Here is a 25,075-nt window from a genome sequence, read left to right as displayed (position 1 = left end):
AATATTTTAGCCGAGTAAACCAAGTTTACACAAGGCAACAGCCCACACAACACTGTGCATGAATAAGGCATGAACCTGGCCCTCTGTTGTTAAATGTAGAACTGTGTACGTGTGTGTAAATGTGTGTGTGTGTCACGTGTGTGCTCATGTGAGAGTGAGATCCTAGCGATATTTGCAGGAGTGCTATCTGATGAGCTCTAATTATCCACACCTCTTCTCAATGACATGGGGAGATAATTGAGGGAGAGTAATTAACCAGCTATATTTGACTTCCATACTGCGCTTGGGGGTTCATGTGTGAAAGTGCCGTTGCACACATTTTAATATATGTGTGAAGAGGTGGATGTTGGTATAGGCATCAGAAAAATGGCATTTAAATGACTTGAAAATCTGCCCTCTTAACATCTGGATATTCTTAGCCTCTGGAGGCGATCACATAGGAGTATTAGACTAATACAGTGTTTGCAGTTGCAGTTGGAAAATGCTGTGGAAAACGTGAGCATACTTGACCAATCAGTGACGTTCACTGCTGCAAGTGCTTTCCTACAACAGCTGGGCACTGTAGTTTTTAGCAATCATTTCTAAAACAGGAGGAAATAGTGCATTTGTTTGGGACTATTTTCAGCCGCGGATTAATACACGTCTTGTAAGCTAGTAAGTATCTCTGGCAGCAGAACTGTGTATGTGGGATCAACTCAAAATAAACTACAATGCCCATTAGGCTTGTGCATCTTCACTGTCCTCTCGATTCAATTACAATTCACCTGTTAACGATTCGAATGCACGATTCGCGATGCACTTCTGTATCTCAATGTATCACATCCTCAATTTTCTATATTACTGCACTTGGCTATTTTTTCATCAATTAATACAAGCAGTCAGATAAATCTGAGCTCCGTTTATATTTAGAAATTCGGACTACAACAGTCTATAATATAAAAAGCTGCATCTTTTCAATACCAGTATCTGTGTGACCCACTTCAGTACATATTCATTACAAAAACAAAACATAAATCCTTCTGCAGCGTATTACAAGTGTGCTGTCATCTACAAAAGTAAGGTTTTCACATAGCAGCTCTAAGACAGGACACCTCCTGAATGCCTATGGCATTTTACACTGCATGAATTAGCCTAGCGGCTAGCCGACTTAAGTTAGTCGTTACTGACTTTTCCTTACTCATAGCTCTTCTGCTCTTACTTGGTTTAACATTAAGTCACTGCATCCCCCGACAGAACAACACCACAGTTGAATTTCAGACTACATTCATGTATTTTCAGCTCAATATTGTTGAATACTGACATGTTTTTAATAGTTTTTTGGACAACAGTGGAATTCTATGGCACAGAAGAATAAGCTATATCAGGCTTTGTCTACAGAGGCAACACCTGTTAATAGGATCAATTCATAGTTTTGGTCTTTTTTATGGGATTTGTTAACAATAAGAGAATTGTTTTAAGTCTTTAAGTTGCTTCCTGTAGGATCCACTTCCTAGTATGATGTGTTTCCTGCTCCTCATGCACAGACTGGGCCTCTACTACTGTACTGAGTATTTTCTCATTTTACTTGAGTGAAAAATGAACATGACAGATTTAAATGAAATTATAGAGGAAAAATAAATAAATATAGGCCTGGCCTATATCGCGATAGAAACAATATGGAAATATATACTATAGATATTTTTATATTGTTTTCAAAGATATTCCATTTACTAAAATGTAAGACAAAGAAAGCAGCTAATTCTCATATTTGTGAAACTGGAATCATCAAATGTTGAGCATCTTTGCTCGAAAGTTGACTTGAATCAATTATCATAATAGTTGCAGAATACTTTTCTGTCGATCGACTAATTGATTAATCGACTAATCACTGCAGCTCTAATTCAAGTTGATCCGTTCAACGCATTCAGAGTATTTTGACCTCATACAAACACAAAACTCCCTGTTAGACTTTAAGGTGTATTTTGAGTCATTTGGATTAATGAATTATTCAAATATTTGCATTATTATGAATAAAAAGGCCTGAAAAGCAATTGTAACTTGATTTTATAACTCAGTTTTAAAGCTAAGACAGTCATATCTCATCTATCTTTTTCATGTCAAGTGGTGGAACCAATATAAACAACATATATTTTGTCGTTTTGACGACATATATCATCATATTGCCCAGCCCTAGTGAGAAGAGGGCAGGAAACTTGGATGTAGAGAAAGAATGCCACCTGAGACGGAGAGGACAGAGGATTGTCACTCTCTCTTTCTGCATCTATCCTGCATAATTATCTCGATGCTTTTCTCTCTCCTCATCGGGGGGATGAGTCAGTTAGACAGATATCAACCGTTAAGAGACACCACTTCAATTATTTAAAGTGAAAGTTTTTTTATTCATCACCTACCGTTTACCCAGCATAACCCATCCTTTTCTCTCCTCCACTCTGCTCCTCTTATCATCTATCCTCTGATGCCTTCCTTCTTTTTTCCTTTCCTTGTTTCCTATAGGTGGATGAACCGGCTGGGGCTGGCTGCTATTGGCTACACACCAGATGACAAGGTGCCACGCCCTGATGAAGGTGAGACGGATTCACCTGGTTAGATATAACCGACTTTACCCTTTTCCTCCATGTATTGCTAACATTTATGTCTCTCTGTTTTTTATCTCAACATCAGACTACTGGAGTGAGAGCGATCAAGACGAGGTGGATGGCTCGATGACGCTCAAACAGGAGGGACCCTCATCCCTCTGTGATACTTATCACCGCACGCCATCAGTAAGTACACGCGCACACATATACTCAACATATTCTTTGCAGTGTTTCAATCTGATAGAATATTTTATTCATAAAAAGCCCCACAGTTTTCCAAGCTGCATAGACCAGAGCTCTCAGCATTAATAAAACATCAGAGTGTGAGAGTATCTGGTTCGGTAAGCAGCCAAGACCATCACTTGTGTCTGTCTTCTGCTGCCAGAACTTCTTCACTATCTGACCTCTAGGTGGCGACAATTGTTCATCGCTCATCACATGTCTGAAAGATAATGTAACACTGATATAGAGTTTTACTCAGAAGATGTTCAGACATGCACATAAAGGTCCATGTTTTCCCAGCTGAGCCATACATGCCAGTCATTCTGCCATCTCATTGCTTTTTTTGCTCTCATCTTTTGTTCTCTTTCTGCCCTTTTATATTTCCTGTCCTTCTTTCTTCTCTCTGTGCACACCTCGTCCCTCTCCTTGTTTTGCGGGTCACATTTTCCTTGTATCTGTGCTCACATTTCACCTCTCCGTCGACTTCTATCCCTCACTCCTCTCCATACCGACCAACCTGTCCACCTCACGAACCCCTCTGGCCTCCAGGGGAACTTCCTTCACAGTTACGACCAGTTGCCCCGCTCCGTCAGCTCCATGAGCCTTATGCGCTCCACTCCGTCTCCACTCCCTCCATCAATGAGTGCCTCCACCTCCCCCATCCCTCCACAGATGGTCTCTTCCACCTCCCCTCTCCCTCTCCAGGTCAACTCCTCAAGCCCCTTCCCGGAGCCCAAGCACGGCCGACACTTCTCCAGCGAGTCCACGCACTCCCACTCCTCGGCCGAGGACCAGCGCGGAGATGGCATGGGCATGGGCACGGGCACAGGAAGCACCAGCACCCACTCATCCGGCTGCCGCTCGTCCCATCGCGAGAGGCGCTCCTGGCAAGACCTCATTGAGACGCCTCTGACCAGCGCGGGGCTGCACTTCCTCCAGACAGCGCCGGGGGAGAACGAATACGGGGGCATGATGGGGAGCATGGCCGGGGAGATGGGGATGTACGGAGGGCTGGGCAGACAGGGCATGTCCCCGGAGAGACGCAGGCAGGCCACGTTGCCCGTACGGAGACACCATGCCGCTGAGAGGGACAGGGAGCGGGACGGGCCCTTCCCTCTGGAGCGAGGGCCACACACACACAGCCACACACACCGACGCTCTCACAAGCAGCGCAGCCAGAGTCTGCCCAGGAACAGGGACCCCATGCCAGGAAAGCTGTTACACACCTCGGCTCATATGGAGGAGAGGAGCGAGGACGAGGAGGCGGAGGGGCAGGCTGCAGATATACTCGAGGGTGAGGAGGGTAAGGACATTACACATAGTCTGTTTTATACCAGGAGAGAGTAGGATTAGTATGCACAAACATTTGAAAACACATGAAAAAGTCTGTTTGGTCCTCAGAGGAATAGACTTTGAAAGGGACTATTTATAACTTTCAGAATTGCTTGTTAACAGCGACACCTGTGGCCGTGAAGTCAACAAAAGTCAGCGTCGGGCTCGCGCTTGCTCGTTCTAAATAGACATGAACGAGCATCGCTCAAAACAGTGAGGCGACACACGTCAGCTAAAACCACAATATCACTCTATATTTCACCTGCTTGGCAGTAATGTTAGCTGACCAGACGAAGGTCTCTCCATGAATCAATGCTGGCTTTTCCTGCCTCAGCCTCCGGTGTCTCCCTCCGGAGGCTGAGCAGGAAAAGCGGGTAGGTGCCGGGGCTGAGCAGGAAGAGAAACGTTACCGTCTCCGACTGGGTGCCGCTGATAACGTTTCTTGCTGCGGAGCCCGTCACTTCACAAGACACGGAAAACCTCTGTTGGTCTGGAGGAGCTGCAGCATTTATTTCTGCACAAACGTCCACTGTACATTCACTAGATATTCTCAGGGCGAGCGCGCATGTGTTCCGACCCGGTACATTTATACGCTTAAAAAGTTACAAACAGTCCCTTTAAGTAGCTAATGAGTAAAAAATATCTCCCTAAACATTATGATTTTTTTAAATTAAAGACTGTATTATCTCAGAACTTACAGTATTGCATATTAACTTTGTTGTAATATTCACATGTAAATAGGGTATGGGGTAAAAAGTGGACATGGGTAGGTAATGTTACACCAGATATGGAGGGGTGGAGAGGACAGACGGCATAAATATGTTATAAAGGTATTATGGCTAAAATGGTATCATTTTGGCAGTGGCGGAGGCAGTATTCAGATCCTTTACTTAAGTAAAAGTAACAATACCACACTGTAAATATACTCCATCACAAGTAAAGTCCTACATTGAAAATGTTACTGAAGTAAAAGTATTATTAGAAAAATAATATAATGTTTCCTATGAAATACTATATTATTGTATTATTGTATTATTACCACTGATGCATTAAAATGTAAGTTGCACACTGTGAAATGCAAATCTTTAAAGGTCATAAAACATACTGAACATTGTTTTATCAGCATAATACTTCATGAGTTGAAAATTGACTGAAAATTGCTCAAAAACATGATTTTGAACTGATGAATATGTTTCAGAAGTCTGCCACTGGTTTGAGTCTCAGGGTTCAATACAATGGATGTTCATAAGCTTTACGTATTACGGATCTCTGTTATTAGAGTTTTATAACAGTTTCGTCATAAGAACAGGGAGTCTTTTGTCTATGAATGACGTCTTTGGCAAAAAAAGAAGAATATATATTTGTTCATACACAGCCCATATAACATTAAAAACATGTAACATTTCTTAATTTGATGTAATAACGCTGCTTTATGATCATTTCTGTAGTTTGATACCTTCACCAAATGTCCAAGCCCAGTTTGCAAAGGGAAGGGTTACGACTCCACTACTTCTTTACATATTGGGTTTTAATAAGGTCAGAGGAAAAGCAAAAATGTAAAGGGAAAAACAATATTAATTGAGTAATTATTATATTTATAATGAGAAAGAAAAGCTAATGTCAACAATGTACAAAGGTTAATCTGTAATGTAAATAGTAACTATAGCTGTCAAATAAATATAATGGAATCAGAAGTATACGAATTCCCTCTGAATTGAGTCATAAAGTGGCTTAAATGGAAATACTTAAGTAAAGTACAAGTACCTCAAAATTATACTTAAGTACAGTACTTGAGTAAATGTACTTAGTTACATTCCACCACTGCATTTAGGGCGCTGGTTCTCAACAAGATGATTGTCATTTATAAGAAATAATAAAAGATTAAAGGAAACTGTAGCTTAACCTCTTTAGGCCTCCAAAAATTATTTTAGGTCAAATCAACCTGCAGTAACCCCTTTTACAACAGTATTTGTAGGTGAACAAACCAAAAAGTTTGGAAACCATTGAGCCTCATGGAAGAACATAAAATGTCAAGGTGACATCTTCATACTGCTCGTTTTGTTCTACCAACTGTCCAAAATAGTCAATTTACCATCGTAGAAGGCTACGAAAACAGCAAATATCCACACAGTAGAGGCTGTAAGCTGTGAATTTCTGCTCTTTATGCTATGTTTTTATATTTCTTAATTATTATTATCAATATTATTATTATTATTAAAATGTTCTCCTCCCTTGTTTTTGAATACTTTATTTATTATGGTTTAGGTTGTTGTAGTCATTTTTCTTAAGCAAACAATAAAAAGCATGATTAAAGAAAAAAGAGATGGTTTCCGATTGATTTCCTGTCAATCAACTAATAGATTAATCGACTTATTGTTTCAGCTCTATATTAAACACAGCACTGTATATCCAATTGAAGCTCATTGTGTCATTCTAGCAGTGAATCTGACTCTTACCGGCCCTCTCCTGGGTGTCTCAGACCTGCGGGAGTTGAGAGTAGAGAGCAGAGAGAGGAGGGTGTCGGAGGGAAGGGAGCGGCGGGTGTCAGAGGGCCGTGAGCCGGAGCCATTGGACGGACTAGAGCAGCTGTACCGGGCCCTGGAGCAGGCCAGCGTGACGGCCATGGGAGACCCGAGACCCTGTAGCAGGCAGGAGTTCCGACGTTGTTTCACGCAGAGAGCCAGGGACCCTCTGCTCAACGACCGGCTGCACCGGGTCCGAGCCCTCCGCAGCACCTTGAAGGTTAGCACAAAGGAGGATTAGGGGATTTTACAGAAGAATTTGTGCGGATTCAATGTGGTAACTCCCCCGTCTCTTTGCTCCCCCTCCAGGCCAAAGAGTCGGAGCTGGCGGTAATCTGTGCCCTCCTGGAGGACCCTGGCCTGTGCTCCCAGACCTTCAGAGAGTGGAAGCAGTGGCACAGTGAGCTCTACACAGACATCTGCCAGCTCAGCCCCGGCACCAACGGCCAGGACGACCTCTCCCCGCTGGCTGCGCCTCTCATGACCCACACACACTCTTTCATTGAGACACACGTGTGAGAAAGACTGAACTGATACACACACAAACACACACACACACACACACACACACACACACACTCACTCACACAAACACACAGAGCTTTACATTAGCTGAGTCCTCTCTTCTCTCCTGATCACGACTCTGAGCACGCACTCACACAAACACACACACACACACACACACATTGTAAGATGTGTAAATATCATAGAGGGAACAGTCTGAGACCTGCGTGTATGAACTTTTGATAATCCTGAGGACCCCACAGGGTGCCTATTGCATGCCTGAACAGAAAGCATTAATCTTCCTTTGTCTATGGAACTCAGCATAAACTCCACACGCTTGTCGAGCAAAATGGGAAAAAAAGGAGACTTTTTAACACGTTCGTTCCTTTGTATTCTCTTGGTTTTGCTATTTTTTATTTGTTTCCTGTTGATTTTAAGGGGGCAGGGGGAGCTATGTAGCAGCAATACAGAGGAGAATCCTTTTCACCACAGCACTGTACTTTTGTACTGATGAACTTTGCACCCAGAGCCACCAGTTCTCCCCCTTTCTCTCTATTTTTTTTTTCTCTCACTTCATATCTCGCTGATTTACAGGGACCTCACATGTTATTCCAGGCTGATCTGACGGGACAGTGTGGGAAAAGCAAGGGTTTTGGTATAAGACTGTGAAAGGTAGCCATCAATGCTGGTTTATCTGGTGAAAACTAGCACCAGGAGCATTGAGGAACTGGCTAGTTGCACACTATTTCAAACTGTGAACTGTTAAAAAAAAAATGTTATCTGCAGAAGGAGGCTCCTCTGATTGAGTGCAATTCTACGATTCAGTTTGCATTCTCTCTCCCTCTCTTCCTTTCTTTCCTCTCTGTGTTTCTGTCCATCTCCTCCTTCTCTTTTCTTAATTTTTTTTTAATTTCCTCTCTCTCTCTAGTCGTCAAAGACTTGTGTATATGTGTATACTGCTGTGTATACTGATGTAAATGTTTGCGTTCCACTACCACTGTGATATGCTTCTAGAGGTAGCGGAGGGAAGACAGAGAGTATGTATTTGCGTGGGTGCAAAACGATTTTTCTTTTTCTTTTTTCTTAAACAGCGAATGCAAGAGCTAGAGAGTTCTTTTCAAAGGATCCACTCACTACAAAGAATGCACTTTCTATATCTCTATATCTCATTGGCTGCATCACAGGGTCTATGTCTCATCGGCCTCTTTACCATTGCTGTTCAAAATATCAGGTAAAAGCATTTGCCGTCTCATTTTCTAAAGATTTGTGTACAGTCTACAAATATATTTAAACATAGAAGAATATATAAATCTATTTACGTTTTGTGTCATAGATATAATGTAAAGTATGATGTATTCTATGCCAAGGTTTTGCAGTGTCCCCCTCTTCACTCTGTAGATGCAGGGTGTTTAGCAGTTGATAGGAGGCAGACGACGACAACCACCATTGACAGTTGATTGACAGTTTTTACATCACGGCTGACCCTTCTCCTGGTGATGTGTTGCATGAGAAAAGTCCCAGGACTGATTTGATTGGACAGGGTAAAATATTGTGGATCATTTGTATTCTTTTTTTCCTCCCCTTTTTTTATCTTCCTCTCATGATTGCAAGATAATTAGACTTGTAGCGCATGATACATGCAAAAAGTACTGTTGAAGAATGACCTTTTATTTGTATGTTCATAGATTTGAATTCTTCTTTTCATTAGATAGTGTTTGAAGACACACACTGTACAATAACTGAGGCTGGCAATTGTTTTGCTCCTCGGTTACTCGATCTAATGCAGATCCTCCTTTAGCATCCCAGCAGGAGGTTTCAATTTGATGTTTTGGGTTTACATAGACTGACACGTATCCAAAGGCTTCAGGAATCTTACCTGAGAGACGACAGTACAGTTACTTCTAAAAGCTATTTTTGACATTCCCTCCAAGCATATGGTTGATACTGGGTGGTCAAAGACCTCCACACTAAACGGTCTGTAATGTCTGTGAGACCCGGATGAATCATTTCATCTGCAATATCAGGCCAAGGACTCAACGGTGCCCCCCAGTGTCAAAGACTCAGAGAGACATGCGTAGCACCTGCTGCATCCAGCACTATCTGTACTTATTCTTCATATTTTACTGTAGTTCTTTGCGTGTAGGTTCAGGTTTTTTCATCATGTCACACACACACGTTGTGAAATATCAAACACACCCCCAGAGATACAGCTCATGTTTTTTGAACGGTTAATTTGAGAGTACCACAAAGAAACTAAATGATGCAAGCACTTTCCCTGTGCCTCCCAACCCTCTCTTTGGCAACGATGGACTGACTATACTGGCGATCCTACACACACACACACAGCTGCCGACGAGTGGCAATACAGTTTTAGTCTGCAGACCTCTCTCCGTTTCTCGTCTGTGGTGGTCTCCTTTTTCCACCAGGCAACACACGCTGCAGATTAAGAAATGCGAGTTATGATTTGCAGACACAGACTGTGTTATCCCTCCCAGATCTTTGTGTGTGTGTGTGTGTGTGTGTGTAGACCTGCAGAAACAGGCCGAAAAGGGAGATTCCACTGTGTGTTCTTTCAGGGGTGTACACCTCATGGTACATTGCACAGGTGTGTAAGATGTAAGTTGCACTGCGACATTAAAAAAAGGAACATATTGCTCTTTTTCAAGGATAATATTAGCTTACTGTTATTCTGTACATTAAACTGACTAAAGATGATATTAAAAAAGAAAGAAAATGACATTTATTCTTCCTAAAGTAGCCTTTTTTGGTTTCATATATATGAATATATATTACAAAAAATACAGATTGTAAACTTAAGTTGTTAAACTTTGACTTCAATAAACTGAATCCTCTGCACTATGAGCTATGATCAGTTTATGTGTACCTTTTCTTGGATTTATTGAAACAGTCTTACAGTGTCTTCTGTGCTTATGTCACCAGGATGAAGATGACCAGATTTCAAATTCAGGGCAGGGGTCATCCCGTAAACCGGGAGGCCATACATTATGTTCTATTCCTGCAACAGCTAATATAAATGCCTTTCAGTAAACTAAACCCTTACCTGCTCACGTTTCATAAGCATCCACCTTAAAAATAACTACTGAGAGTAACAAGTATGCATTCACTACCATGCATCCACCCATGGCATCCATTTTATTCTATATTACCCTGTTAGGGCACGACTTGACTGTTGGGATCTTATTTTCTGACCCCCTAGCCACTGGCCTCTGTGCAATGTGTATGTGCCCTATTGCTGAATAAATCCATTGCAACAAGTGCACTCCACTATGCTGGAACAATACTTAATGTATGTTAGTTTGTGGTAATTTGAATAAACTTAATTTAGGAACATGCTACATGTGAGCACAACATAAACTAAAATATGAACTCTCATAAAACTAGATTTTGACACAGAGTCCTTCTAGAAGACATGGCCACAAAATGAGGTAATAATACCAGATTCACCTCAGTTAAAGGGACTGTTTGTAACTTCTTACACGTATAAATCAATCTGGGTCGATGTCCCATGCGCGCTCGTGTGTGGCTACGCTGTTCAGACTCAGACTCCAAAACAAACTACACGGAAGCACCAAAACCTCAAAGTTATATCTAGTGAAGCCCGTCTGTTAAACAGTGTGGGCCGCGGTCGGAGGACGCGGGGGAGACCGTAGCTTTGTTCTCCAGGTCCGGAGTCTCTGCTGTACTCTGCTCCTCTGCTCCTCTGCCTGCCTGCTTGCCTTCACTCACAGCTCGCTCCACCTCTAGACGTGAACGCACGCACACTCCACACTGCAGAAGAGTTAGTTTAGCTCTGAGAATATCTAGTGAATATACAGTGGACGTTTGTGCAGAAATAAATGCTGCAGCTCCTCCAGACCAACAGAGGTTTCCCGTGTCTTGTGAAGTGACGGGGCTCCGCAATGAGAAACATTATCGTCTCCGACCAAAACTCCAGTGTCTCCCCCGTTCCCTCCGGCCGCGGTCGGGAAGCTGACGCAGGAAAAGCCAACACTAGGATCAGCAGTGATTCATGGAGAGACCTTCGTCTGGTCAGCTAACATTACTGCCAAGCAGGTGAAATATAGAGTGATATTGTGGTTTTAGCTGGCGTGTGTCGCCTCACTGTTTTGAGCGATGCTCGTTCATGTCTATTTAGAGCGAGCACAAGCGCGAGCTGGATGCTGACTTTCGTTGACTTAACGGCCACAGGTGTCGCTGTTAACATCATTTCTGATTCTTAAAAACAGTCCCTTTAACTCTCGTAAAACTAGATTTTGACACAGAGTCCTTCTAAAAGACATGGCCACAAAATTAGGTAATAATACCAGATTCACACAATTTACAATTAATTTAATTACCAAAATCATCAGACTTACTGTGAACCAGGAGCTTTTGGAGCCCCTTGGGGTCTGGGGGCCCTGGGCAGTTGTCAACCTTGCCTTGCCCCTAATAAACCACTGCATAACATGCACAATTGCTTTACATTTGAAACTGCAGTAACAGTTTAATCATTTTAAATTAAAATGTTAATAAATAAATGTGATATTAAGCATTGTAATTACATGCTTGCAACAGTCATTACCAACATTGTGAGTTTGAGAACATTGTGTGACCTGCAGCTGAATGAGATCACTATAAGAGCAGGCTGCTGCAGGTGCCTCTGCTGGCCACTAGGTGTCGGTAGCTCACCGTGGTTCAGGTTTAGACACTAACACACCGAGCTGAAGGAGAGCCCAGAGAAGAAGGAGGAGGAGCGCTAGCATGGCGGCCAAGGTGAATGAATGCTTGACATTTCCTCTTCTTATAAGTATATGTTTTAATGAATGAGCGGGTGTAGAGTTAACGTCAACTCAACGTTAACGTTAATGCAAACCTGAGCTGACTATGACTTTAAAGCTGTAACGCTGTGCTGCATGAGAGAGCCTGATCTTTATCTGACTGTGCTAGCTTCACTCAATGACTCAATGCTAACTACACAGCGTGCAACTCACTAACCAACGTCAGCAGTAACCTACTCACACATCTGCTAAACATCTGTATCAGCTGTGTGTCTGTCAGACACGTCTTCGTTTGTTAGACTGTTTTAACATTAAAGCTTAGTTGGAGGAGGTTGTGAGTTATCCACAACACCCTGGTTGTATAACTTTGCATGTGTTGTGAGTTAACTTATAGGCTGTAATGTTAGATATACTGTGTGTTAGACTACTTCTGCAAACTATGTCTGTCTCAGTGGTGAAAAGAAGCTAAAAACATCAACTTAAGTGCTGTATTTAAGTACAATGTGGAAATATAACGCCTGTTATAATTGCATTCAGTAAAAGTGCATAAATATGACAATATAATGCATCAAAAGACACTCATTCATTATGCAGACCTGCTGCATCCTCAGTGTTATTGTTAGGCTATGTGATTACATATATTTATGTACTACTATTATTGAAGCATTGACACATAAGCTGCACTTTAATGTTGCAACAGGTTCAGTTGTAGCTCATTTTAATGACTTAATGTAACGTTACAGGTGAGTAACTGTACATTAAGTCATTAAAATGAGCTCCAGCTGAAGCTGTTGCAACATTAAAGTGCAGCTTACAATGCTTCAATAATAGTAGTGCATAAATATGTATAATCACAGAGCCTAACAATAACACTGGGGATGCAGCAATTCTGCATAATCTTTTTTTTTTATTTAACCTTTATTTAACCAGGTAGTATTCATTGAGATTAAGAATCTCTTTTGCAGGAGAGACCTGGCCAAGACAGCAGCATTTAAACATACATTAAAGTTTCAGACGCCACAACATAAAACAAATGCAAAATAAATACGTAGCATAATATCATACAAATCACATTAAAATCAAGTGTTTGAAATCAACGTTAAAGTGAAAATATTCAGAAACACAGACAGCTCCCGCTTCTAGGTCTTTCATTCAGATTTCCCAGTTTCAATTTAGCTTGCAGTGTATTCCAGGATAATGAGTGAGAGTGTCTTCTGATGCGTCATATTGTCATATTTATGCACTTTTACTTAAGTTAAATTATGACTGCATGACCTTTACTTTTAATGGAGAGTTTTTACATTGTGGTTTTGCTATTTTTACACATGTTAATGATCTACTATTCCTACCTCTGGTCCACATGAGTCATCTGTTTAGCACCTACACAGCGCTGTGGAGTCTGGCAAATCAGTGATTATTGTCTGTCTGTTATTTTTGTGTTGTGGCTATGAGCTGACAGATACTAAAGTTAGCATAACCACTTTTATTGTATCCTAGGTGGTGATGGTGGCCGTCCCGACGGTGTTGGGCATAGCCTCCATCCGTGTGTATACTGTGAGCGAAATGCCCACTGATGGACTGGTTACTAGAGAAAAGGTATGGTTGTCTCAGCAGGTCTGATGTGAGAGAACTGAACTGTTGCACGTCACAATTACATGCTGACTGCCTCTGTCTCTGTCCCCAGCTGAACATCTACACCCCGCTGCCACAGTCTGCTCAGGCCCAGTTTGTTCCAGAGAGGCCGGGTGTCATTCAGAGTGGGTTAACTACAGCGAGAGAGACCATAGTACCATATGTCCAGGCTGTTCAGGTATTTAGATTTTGCTGTGTGTATTTACATGAGAATATACAGCAGTTCATAGACACCACCTGTTACAGAACTCATACCGTCTTTCACAACACTTAAAAACCCCAAAAGAACAACCCCTTGACGAATGGAAACAATTGTTATATAAATGGAACAACAGCTCAGCTAAAACACGTCAAAGAGGGTTTTTATCTTGCACCTGCAGTGTTACTTTTCCCACCCTGATTTTTGTTCCTCTAGTTTGCGGTTACAGAGCACAATCCCACGTGCTGCGTGTGCTCTGTGCAGGTAGCTACAGCTGCAAACAGCAAAGTTCAGGAGACAGACAGGAAGTAGTGTTCATACAGTTCACTCAGCAGCTGCAAGGTTTGCTGCGAGGAGATTTGGCAGTTTGATACTGTGGAAGATGAGGGAAAAAAAACACTTCACACTGACTCAGATGTAGTTGTGTTCTTGATGGCCTGTTGTTGTAGTGGTTCATTTCATCTATGCCCTTTGTTCCCTGCAGGGGGCCTGTGTCTCTGTGAAAACAAGAAGTGTTAATCTATACTATGCAGGAGAGGGTAAGTCAACAGTAGGTACCTTAAGGTGTAATAAAATAATAATATTCTCCCTCCCTGAAACTCAAAACTTAACTCTTGATGCCCTATGCTCGTGTGTTAAAAACAGATCGCACATAGTGTACCTAAGCTGTCTATTTAAAGCCTTAAATGTCTTCTCTATGTATTGATGTTACAGTATGTAAGGTTACATTATATAATCGTACACAGTTCACTGTGCTGTGATTGTGCATGTTTTTCTGTGGCATTTGTACTGTTATGTCCCCAACCTCAGTAAATATGTAAGGAAAGCAAACTACTATTATCCAGTAGCGATACCGCTGCACATAATATTACTGTATATTACCACTCTCTCTGTTACTCCTGCTTGTGTAGTGTATTATGACAATGTGAGCAGAGGGTCAGACTTGAGTTCACGATTGAGAAAACTGAAGGAATGTTTGTCATCTTGTATACTGTCTTCTTGTGTTTCCCCAGATGTATTCTATTACTTGAGAGACCCTCCCCCGGGTTTTCTACCCAGATTTGGCACCATCACCATGGCTGGCCTGCTCGGCATGTTCTTGACCCGGAAAGGTAACCTGATCTTCAGTCACTATATCACACTTTAGGCCTGCTGGAGACAATTGCTTTGTCATCTATTAAAGGGATAGTTCGGATATTTTGAAGTGGGGTTGTATGAGGTCCTTATCCATAGTCAGTGTATTACGTACAGTAGATGACGGTCGGCACACCCCCAGTTTGGAGAAACAGATAGGAGTTACCGCACGGAACCAAAGCAATGTACTGCTGTGGACGGGGGCAGCAGCGGAACGTACTTTAACCACCTAAAAAAAGACCCACCTAAAAAGATCAATATAAGTTTCAGTGTATACTATATTTATTTTCACCGCTTTACATGCCGTCAAACAGCCCTTTCCAACAGGGAACTGAAGCCGTTATATCCATATATGCTCTCTTCAAAGCCACCAGACTCCTTTGACAAAAACAGTAATTTTACCTCGCAGAACACGGAAGTTGCTGGTCTCCCGCTGCCTCGATCAATTAGTTTGTTTGTGACTTTGGTGAATCAGAACTAACCCTTTAAGACACCAAAGTGACACAATAGCACTAACAAACTAACCAATCGAGGCAGTGGTGGACCAGCAACCCCTGTGTTCTGCATGGTAAATGGAGTCTGGTGGCTTTGAAGAGAGCATAGATAACGGCTTCAGTTACTCATCCGAAAGGGCTGTCTGACAGCAAGTTAAAGCGGTGAAAATATTATAAATATAGCGTACATATGATACTGATATTGATTTTTTTAGGTGGCTAAAATACGTTTTGGATCCGTCCACAGCAGTACATTGCTTTGCTCCCGTACTCCTGTCTGTTTCTCCAAGCTGGGTGCATGCCGACTGCCATGTACTGTAGGTAATACACTGACTATGGATAAGTACCTCACACAACCCCACTACAAACAATCAGAACTTGAATCTGTCTATTTATTAGTACATACAACAATATTGCAGTATAATAAACAAACCACAATTCGACATTTTGAAGTGTATCAACATAAACGGTTCCTTTCCTAGGCAACCATGTAATATTTCCTCAGAGAATTTTCTCCACAGGAAATCTAGACTGTCAATATGTAGTATTTGGATGTATCAGTGTTGTATTTGAAACAGGCTATTTTGCATTAATAAAAAAGGATCTTCCATGAGTCCCTTGCAATATGATAGTAGCATGCAAGCTAGCTCAGGTTCTCTATGGCTGAGAATGACATTTGCCATGCAGCTGTGTGGTAATGTAACAGGTGTACATAACAAAATCATCAATTTCATCCACCAAGCCACTCTGACTGTGGATGTGTGAATATCAAATTGTATAAATAATTCATACCTTGTTTATTTAGCATACAAGTCTAGGACTTAATCTCAATCATTTCGTAAAACATACCATAACTTTCATACAGCAGGTGCATGTATGATACAGTTTCACTTGAAGCACATTTAACCCGAGTTTGACTCAGCCATAAGAGACCGCTGTCCTCGATTATCAGCTTTCACAGACCACAGTTTGCCACTTGTGTCCTAAAAGCCTCACTGCTAAACCACAGAGGTACAAAGCAGTGCAACACATAAGAAACAAGTGAAGTTTCAGTTTTCTCAGCACTCTTTGTTTGAGTCTTACTCTCTCTGTGGGGAGTCAGCTAAATGACATTTCTCAGTACAGCAGGCCCAGATTAAGTTTGGCTCCAGGATTTAATCTGTTCCAAAGTCAGATTGATTTCTATTCTTCATTGTAAACTTTATTTCAGGCTCTCATTTCAAGAGGTTAGCCGTTCCACTGGGCCTGATGAGTGCAGGAGCTTCGGTGTGCTACCCGGCTCAAACAGTGGCTGTGCTTAAGGTAACACTACTTTTTTTTTTTTCGAATGCTGACCCCATGTGTTAATGCCAGTAACAAACCTCATTATCATCAGAGTTTAACACTATTATTGTCTTGTGTGCTTTCAAGGTGTCAGGTAAGAAGGTGTATGCTGTAGGGCAGTGGAGCAAAGCTACAGTGTCTTCACTGATCGCCTCTAAGGAGCCTGTCGCCAAAGAGATCGTTGCTTCACAACCACAGGTTAGCAGTCATATTGAGTTACTGAACAAATTTATTCTGATTATTATATTTTGATGTAACCAGCTCATTTTAAATAGGAAGTACTGTGAAGCTGTTTTTGCTGTGTGTGACTAAAACCAAAACAGACCCACATGGTAATAATGGTAACTCCCTTTCCACTGAATGGTTTCCGTTCTACACCTTTTACTTTCTCAAAAAATCCCTCATATCTGTCAATAGGTTGTATTCCATTTCCTTTGCCCTTTTATGATGTGTTATTGTTCTTGTTACTTTTCGCTTCATACGTAGTGGTTTGGAGATTTTTGTGATCTAGAAATGAAACTTAGACTCGCTGTAAGTCACTCCGTAGTGTCAGCTAAATAAATGCCTGAAATGTAAAATGCTAATGTAAGCGATAAGGTTTTTTTTCCCCTCTCCAGTCAGTGTAATAAATCTAATCTATTAGAAATGAAATGTTCAAGAAAACTGTAAAGCTAGTGCCTTATTCTGTTTATAGAATTAATGTGGTTATTCTGTTACTGACAATTACAGTTTAAGTGTGATTCATCAAATGGTGAAATTCATATTAATACTTTTATATCCAATAATGTGTGTAAGTCTTGGTTAAACAGATTTAAATCTGTGTTCTTTATCCATGTTAGACAGCTACAGTGCCAAATCCAGAGTCTGCAGTAGTTGAGGAGGCCTCAGAGCCCAGTGCCACCACAGACAGCTCAGCCCAAAGCTCCTCAATCCCAGAGACGGAGGTGGAATCAGCCGAGTCTGTTCCTGCCACCGATGAGCCTGTTGACGCTGTCATAACAGAGGAGGCGTCATCAGTAACACTCGCAGAGATTTCCCCCGACCAGACCCTCACAGAGACCAACACAGGTAGCATAGATATTGATCTCTGTCTGCTTGTTTCTTTGTCGACATCCCTTTTGTTTCACAATTACACAAAGGCTTCTCCTGATGGTGTGCTGTATTTCCTCTCCTGTTCAGATCCAGTGGCACATTCAGTGCCAGCAGAGGCGGAGGCCACCACAGCCTCTGAGGAAATACCTGCACCTGTTGAAAATGAGGAGCCCTCAGACACAAAACAAGCAACAGACGATGTCGCCGCTGATGCCAGCAATGCCGAGCCCACACCAAGCTTAGAACCGGAGACGGCAGAGGCTGCCCCAGTGGAGGCTGCCCCAGTGGAGGCTGCCCCAGTGGAGGTTGCCCCAGTGGAGGCTGCCCCAGTGGAGGCTGCCCCAGTGGAGGTTGCCCCAGTGGAGGTTGCCCCAGTGGAGGTTGCCCCAGTGGAGGTTGCCCCAGTGGAGGCTGCCCCAGTGGAGGCTGCCCCAGTGGAGGCTGCCCCAGTGGAGGCTGCCCCAGTGGAGGCTGCCCCAGTGGAGGCTGCCCCAGTGGAGGCTGCCCCAGTGGAAGCTGCCCCAGTGGAGGCTGCCCCAGTGGAGGTTGTCCCAGTGGAGGTTGCCCCAGTGGAGGTTGCCCCAGTGGAGGCTGCCCCAGTGGAGGCTGCTGAAGTCGAGTCCGCCCCAGTTGATGCTGCTCCAGTCGAGGCTACTGATGTCGAGTCCGTTCCTTCCTCTGAAGATCCGCCTGCTCCAAAGGCCTCAGACGAGCCAGCAGGTATGATCAACAGTGTCAAATAGTAGAAAGTGCACTAGTAATGCAATATGAAAATTACGCCAAAATGTATCTGCTTCCTTGGAAACCAACCACAGAAGTGGATTCACTGGAAATTAAGGAGCTGGAAAATTATTATAAATGGAAGACTGTTCCATGACGGCTCCTAAAACTAGAAATTATTATTATAAATGTTTGGAAAAAAGTCTGTGAAAGCTATTTGTACATCTCTTGCGTTACTTGTCATTAGGACCGACCAGTACAGTACACCGATTTGTTGTAAACTGCAAAGAGTTTTCTGAGAACGTTTTCGATGTTTTTACTATTAATATATTAGTATGAAGTCACAAGAGCTTTCATAAAGGTGGAAATACATCAGTTCATGTCCGTGCTGCTGATCCTGTGTTGTGTTTTGACTTCTCCACAGTGCCAGTTGTTGAATCAGCTGAGCCCGAACCTGCTGCTCAACCTGAGTTAGCTGACCCACCACAAGATGCTGCTGTGGAGGAGACACTCACACCACCACCAACACCTCCTCCTCAACAGCCTGCAGCAGAAAACAGCAAAGGTACAGTGAACACCTCCGGTTCGAGAGTTGAGCAACTAGGGATGTCACGGTACCAGAAATCTAGTGGTCGATACCAATACCAGTGAATTTGTACGATTCTCGATACCAATTCGATACCACGGTAAAAAAACAAAACAACAACAATAAATCCCATGTAATTCAACACGCACTCCTTTATTAGAACATTTGAACATTACAAAAAACAAAGGCATGTAGCCTTTAAGTAATATATAAAAAGAATCGTCTATTAACATTGCAAAAGAGAACAATGGCATGTAGCCTTCAAGTATTTAAAACAATCAATATGGTCTGGGTGTCTGTCTTTGAGGTGCTTTGCTAAATTAGAAATATTTCCTCCTTTGGAAAGAAAAGTACGACGGCACCGTTAATGCACCGCATACTGTTTTTTGAGAATCTATTATTACTCCTTGTAAATCCGCCTCGAACGCAAAGTACTTCCATACCCGACTCTTGCTCTTTGTTTTCTCAACGAGTTGAGGCGGAGGTAGCGCTGCAGCAGCTGCCATCTTTCACGTCTCGTGTTGTTGTTTTTTTCCGTGGTGTTACGGCGTTCTTCTTCTTCCTTCATTTCCAGCAGATGAGAACACTTGTAAGCGTATACTGCCCCCATTAGATCCGAAAGAATCGCCTCTCCAGTACCTCCGCTCCGATACCAAATGACCATTACAGGCATCGTTCGGTACTTTCGGTACAGTAGAAAGCGAGTACCTTCACATCTTTAGAATTTACTGAGTTGGTACCAAAGTATCGGTTCTCATGACATCCCTATGAGCAACGACTTACTCGAGCACACATACACACACTGCTCTCTGAGACACCTAAATGTGTTGGGTCTCGCACTTGTTAGCACGTGTGGTGTTAGTTTTCCAGACAGACAGCTTGCATTTGATCACGCTATGTTCAGTTTCCACTCAAATTTGTGTTGCGTCACAAGCCAGCTCTGAAATTCATGAAAAAACAAATCAAGTTTAACAGATTGAGGAGTGAATGAGTTCTGCAAGCTATTTACTGAACCATAACCTGTGGGAGTCTTCTGTTAGATAGCAAAGACTACAATCCACATAATAAACCGTGAGAGGGATCTGATGTAATGCCGCCAACCTTTAGTCATGCTCTGGACCCGTGTACACAGCCTGATATTAACCGGACCAGAAAGACAAGTTTACTACGTAGTGATCTCATGTTGCGTTACACTCTACTCTACATTGGAAAAATTATTGCAAAATCTGTCTGTTTACTCCAAATAGCATCCGTCTCCCAGGACAACTCACGCACAAGACCCAGCACATGCAGATCTCTGAGAATTCTGGTAATTCTAGTGGAAGATGAAGTGTGTCTTAGGGCTGGCGCAATAACCGCAATATTGCAATACCACAATATTTACAAGCAAACCACAAGGGATGGCAAGCAACTGCCGCAACCGCTATGTTCACGTTTTTTCTTTTTGAATTCTTTGCAATAGGAGTGCCACATATTTACACTACAAACGCCTGAAGCGTGACAAGACGCTGAGCGTCTATTCTGCATTGAGCGCTGCACGATTGGTGGGTTTTTTTCGTGTCGCCAAGAGCTGAAAAATGTTCAACTTTGGATAAAACTTCACAAAGACCAGCTGTTACATCCTACATGTAGGCTACAAGTGCTGGACAACAACAACAACAATGGAGGACAAATGAATAAACATAGACCGGCGGGTCGGTCCTCTCTCCCTACGTGCTTCAGCATTCCCTTCATCCAGAGCAAGTACTCTAACTTGTGCCGACATTTTTACTTCGTATCATAGCAACCAGACCAAAGCTCCTCAGTTGAAAACAACGCTGCGCCTCATTTTCCCTTGTTTGTTCTGCATTCAACAATAAACAAGTATTTAATTAGTTTTAAAACTGTCATCTTTGTCATTGAAAAAGCAAAAATATACCTAATAATAGCCGAACAACAAAGCTTATTTATATAGCACTTAAATAAATGAGGATAAATGAAATAATTTGCAAAAAAAAAAAGAAGTTGCAATAATACCGCATATTGCAGGGGAAATTCCTGCACCGCGACAGACCTAGTGTGTCTTTGTGCTTGCAAGAATCAACGCTAATTGTACGGAACACGAGCTCACTAGTATTGTATGACTGCACAAAGATTGACAGGACACTGTGGCTTTGGCCCTGGTACTCTTTATGTTTTGTTGGTTCTGATGTGGGTTATCTAGTTATTTTTTGTTGATTCTACTGATGCATTTATTGTCGGTCAGCTTAATCCCTTAAAGTTTAACATGTCATATTTCAGTGCTTGTGTCTGAGATCTTGTTGCATTTCTCTTGCTGCCCTCCAGAGGGCTCCGGTTTCAAGGCAGACCCCGCTCTGATGGACTTTGGCCAGTCCAACCCGGAGGATGAAGACCTGTACAGCACACGGAGCTGAGAGACCACAACCGGCCGCAGGAGAAACCTCATTCCCACACTGCCATCTCGTATTTCATTCACATCAACGGACACTCTGTATCATTATGCAGTGTAAATAGGCCATTTTGCAAGCAAGCAGAGTTAGGAAGTCTTTCATCAAAAATTTCCATTCTCATTTCTTCCGCCTACACTATTGATACTTCCACCGAAAAGGTCCAAGTATATTTGCTTTGTAGCAGCAAAGCAGCAATTCCCGTACACGGAACTGTGTCGGCTTGCGTAGAAAGACAGAATCATGGAAAAAAAAACTACACCCACTACTGTTTGCAAGTCTTTTAATCCACAGATGGCAGATTGAGTATTTTTCTCTGTGTATGTGTCATTTAACAATTAGAGGCTTTTTTGCAACAGCTTTCACAATCATGAGTGCACGGTGATTTTATTTATTGTAATTTAGCCCACTGCGTTGGTATGCTGAAAATACTGCACATGTGTTGGTAATGGTTGCAGGATGGTCTAGTGCTGTTCCATTTGATTACATCCAAAATGTCTTCAGTTGTTTAGAACCAAAAATAAATCTATATTTTTCATGATTTCATGTTGTGCTTTGTCAAATACTAAATACGTACTTGTCAGAATTAGTTAGTTGTGTTATTTATTGTCATACATAATAAGTGCTCAGCACATTCGGATATAAGATACCAAACATACAGATTCAGTGGTGAAACAGTTGTCAGATAATCAGATGACTTCTTACATGTGACATAACATTGCAAACAGAAATTTGTCTTTGGTCCCAAAGCTCCACAATTAAAATCGGACACAGAAAAGGTGCCTTTCTAAAACACACAGGTTTTTATAATGATCCAACCCCCTTCAGAAAAAACAACCTTTTACTAAAAAGTGTAGCTATTAAATCACACAATTAGCAGCTCAACAGGAAATTGACTTAATCTTCCATCACACCTAAATCACATAAACAAAGCCTTTTGGCTTCAGGGAACCCATTAAACCCACTTGTTTCTGTTGCTAATGGTAACCAGAACTTAACTGTGCACACAGAAATATTTGATTTCATGATAAAATATGTGTATGTTAATTTTAATTAATTCATTTTAATTTATTTTTTATTTTTTATAATATGGTTTATAATCAAATACTTGCAAAACTAATGACATTTCTATCAGCTGGTACTGCTGAAGTTGATCAGCTACTGTTGTCAGGCTATTAAATAGGCGTTATCAGTCACTGTAAGATAGATGTGGGTCAATAGGGGCCTACTACACCCACTAGTAGGTTTTATCATCTTTTCACATGGTAGATCACAAAAGAACACAATAGCGACCTTTAGCGACCAAAGTACTTATGACATGAGCAGAAGTGGAAGTCAGGCGCTGTAGTATGAACACTGAAAATCCATACACAATGTTTTTCCTTAAACTTAACCAAGTGTTGTTTTTTTTTTGCCTAAACCTAAGGAAGTTTTAGTTTGTTGATTAAACCTAAAGAAGCCTTGTTTATGTTCAAAATGTGACATTTAATTCAGATTTACAACACGTTAGAACGTTGCTTTAAAGTTTCACTTATCCGATATAGTAGGCGTAGTAGGCCCCTAATGACCCACATCTATGGTGCTTATAGCGACTGATAACCCCTGATTAATGGCCTGATAACAGTCGAATCAGCTGGCGGTACTTTGCGTTTAGTGCTAATTAACAAACGTTAGCATGCTAACACACTGAACTAAGATTGTGAACACTGTAAACGACAGCATGTTGGCACTGTGAGCATTGTGAGCAGGTTTGCATATGTTAACATTTAGCTCAAAACACCACTGTGCCTCTGCATAGCCTCTCAGTCTTATGCTACTATTTACTCATTCAGTTGAGACCAAGTTGTACCACGTCATGCATTGACTCATACTGTAGAAAATGTAATTAGAACTGCGTCCTTGGTCAGTAAAGTACAGAACAAGAAGTACACATTGTGAAACTGCAGCTAAATCCAATCCCAAGTGACTCAGTCATTGTTTCCCGAACAAAAGCAGGGATGATGAAATCATTAAAACGTTGAGAACAAATAGCATCCATGTAGTAAAAATGGACATCTATGAATCATGGAAATGATCATGTTGAGGATCTAGAAAGGTTTGAGCAACAAACGTGTGTATCGGCACGGGGAATGTGGTGTCTACTTTAACGCATTTTTTAGTGCCACATGTTTTTGCTTATTTGTGTGAGCAGGCAGTTTGTACCGAGGGAGAAGGCTATCTGTTAACATCTTTATAGCTTCTTTACGGCTCCTCAGAGGAAACGGAGCTCCCTGGACCTCATAAACTCTGCTGGAGGTTGACCAGAGTCATGACCCCTGGGATTCTCTGTGTGTGTGTGTGTACAAGCTCACATATGTGTATAAGAGAAAAAACTGAGAGAGGGAGATGTCCAATCAATGAGACGTCAATACTTTCTCATCCTTCTTCCTATTATACATGGGAACAAAACACATATGGGAACCAGGTTTCCTGTGGCATCGGAGCTACAGTTTGTTCTGCTGCTTTGAGTCGAGAGGTTAAGGGACTTGTGGGCTTGGTGTGACTGTTATTTTAAGACGAGAACTGCCAATGTTCTGTTAAAAAAAACAACCTTGGGTCCTGTATTCATTATCAACCGTCTGCATTAATAAAACCACATGGAACATAGTGACTCAGATCAAAATAGAACAGAGCGGAGAGAGAGTGGGAATGCTGGAAATTTGTGCAATCCTTTCTTCTCTCATGGACATCTTGTTGCTATAAGCATAGGGGCCAGTGTTAGAGGCAAGATGTGGTGCTAAGTATAGCCTCATCTCACCTCTCTCAAGGGTCCCCTACACATATGGGGCCCCCTTCCTTACAGCATCCCACACAAGCTATGATTATGTTCTGAGAACAAATGTTAGACTGAACCCTGTCATGTTGGTCCAGAGCTCTCTCAGATTTTTCTTGTCCAGCAGAGAGGAAGCAGAGCTCACAACCCTGACCTCTCACCTTTCACCGCCGTGAACCGGATTTTCCACAGAGGACTTTGCGACGGTCATGGTCTGTGGTGGTTATCTTCCCAGGATCCGGCCAGCGAGGGAGACCCCCTCCGTCAAATAAACACATAGCACATTTATCAGCAAAAAATATAAACACATTAATTATGTAAGCAAGTTAAGGGTGTTTGTGAAAACAGTATATGTTTACTTGTGCATGTTTTCCTCTCCTGTATTTGTATGGGTCAGTCAGGCTGTGTGTGTACACAGTATATTTGCGCATGATCTTGCGCACACAGTTTCCTCTTTTTCTCATGCATGTTGATAAAATCAGATATTAGCAGTTTATTATGTTCAGCGGAATGTGTTATCAATTGACCATTTGTTGTTTTGCAGATTACTGATAGCTGTATAACTTTTTGGTTGCAGCAACATCCTTAGATAGATAATTATAGGCAACATATATTGTTAAAGCTTCAGTAGGCTGAATATGTTTGGCATCATTGGGCAAAAATTCCTTAATAACCTATCAGCATATTGTAATTCAAGACTTC

General features: G+C 41.9%; 2 protein-coding genes across 12 annotated transcripts in view; both read left to right on the top strand.

Annotated features, from left to right (window-relative positions):
- si:ch211-26b3.4 (connector enhancer of kinase suppressor of ras 2) overlaps nucleotides 1–10,018 on the top strand; it is an 83,192-nt gene extending 73,174 nt beyond the window's left edge. For 3 of the 6 annotated variants that reach the window (XM_037780632.1, XM_037780637.1, XM_037780634.1), the window contains 5 exons: nucleotides 2,494–2,564; nucleotides 2,662–2,762; nucleotides 3,504–4,101; nucleotides 6,568–6,872; nucleotides 6,962–10,018. In XM_037780632.1, coding sequence (XP_037636560.1) covers nucleotides 2,494–2,564; nucleotides 2,662–2,762; nucleotides 3,504–4,101; nucleotides 6,568–6,872; nucleotides 6,962–7,171 — 1,285 coding nt within the window. In that variant the 3' untranslated portion in view covers nucleotides 7,172–10,018. The remainder of the gene's footprint in view (nucleotides 1–2,493; nucleotides 2,565–2,661; nucleotides 2,763–3,503; nucleotides 4,102–6,567; nucleotides 6,873–6,961) is intronic. The other 3 variants (XM_037780636.1, XM_037780633.1, XM_037780635.1) reach the window with 3 other exon arrangements.
- A 1,800-nt stretch (nucleotides 10,019–11,818) lies between these two features.
- On the top strand, nucleotides 11,819–22,102 carry apool (apolipoprotein O-like). 6 transcript variants are annotated; one of them, XM_037780733.1, is made up of 12 exons: nucleotides 11,819–11,929; nucleotides 13,432–13,530; nucleotides 13,619–13,744; nucleotides 14,250–14,304; nucleotides 14,779–14,877; nucleotides 16,604–16,695; nucleotides 16,804–16,914; nucleotides 17,556–17,784; nucleotides 17,896–18,248; nucleotides 18,414–18,528; nucleotides 18,953–19,093; nucleotides 20,362–20,997. In XM_037780733.1, the coding sequence occupies exons 1-12, from the start codon at nucleotides 11,918–11,920 to the stop codon at nucleotides 20,574–20,576; spliced, it is 1,647 nt and encodes a 548-aa protein (XP_037636661.1). In that variant the 5' UTR covers nucleotides 11,819–11,917; the 3' UTR covers nucleotides 20,577–20,997. The 6 variants fall into 6 exon arrangements, with proteins under 6 accessions (XP_037636661.1, XP_037636659.1, XP_037636657.1 ...); XM_037780731.1 differs by having other exon boundaries at nucleotides 17,896–18,293; XM_037780729.1 differs by having other exon boundaries at nucleotides 17,896–18,353.
- The last annotated feature ends 2,973 nt before the right edge of the window (nucleotides 22,103–25,075 follow it).

This window comes from Sebastes umbrosus, chromosome 9 (genome assembly GCF_015220745.1).
Source record: "Sebastes umbrosus isolate fSebUmb1 chromosome 9, fSebUmb1.pri, whole genome shotgun sequence".
Classification (NCBI taxonomy): Eukaryota; Metazoa; Chordata; class Actinopteri; order Perciformes; family Sebastidae; genus Sebastes; species Sebastes umbrosus.
This window is presented reverse-complemented; position numbering and strand designations above follow the sequence as displayed.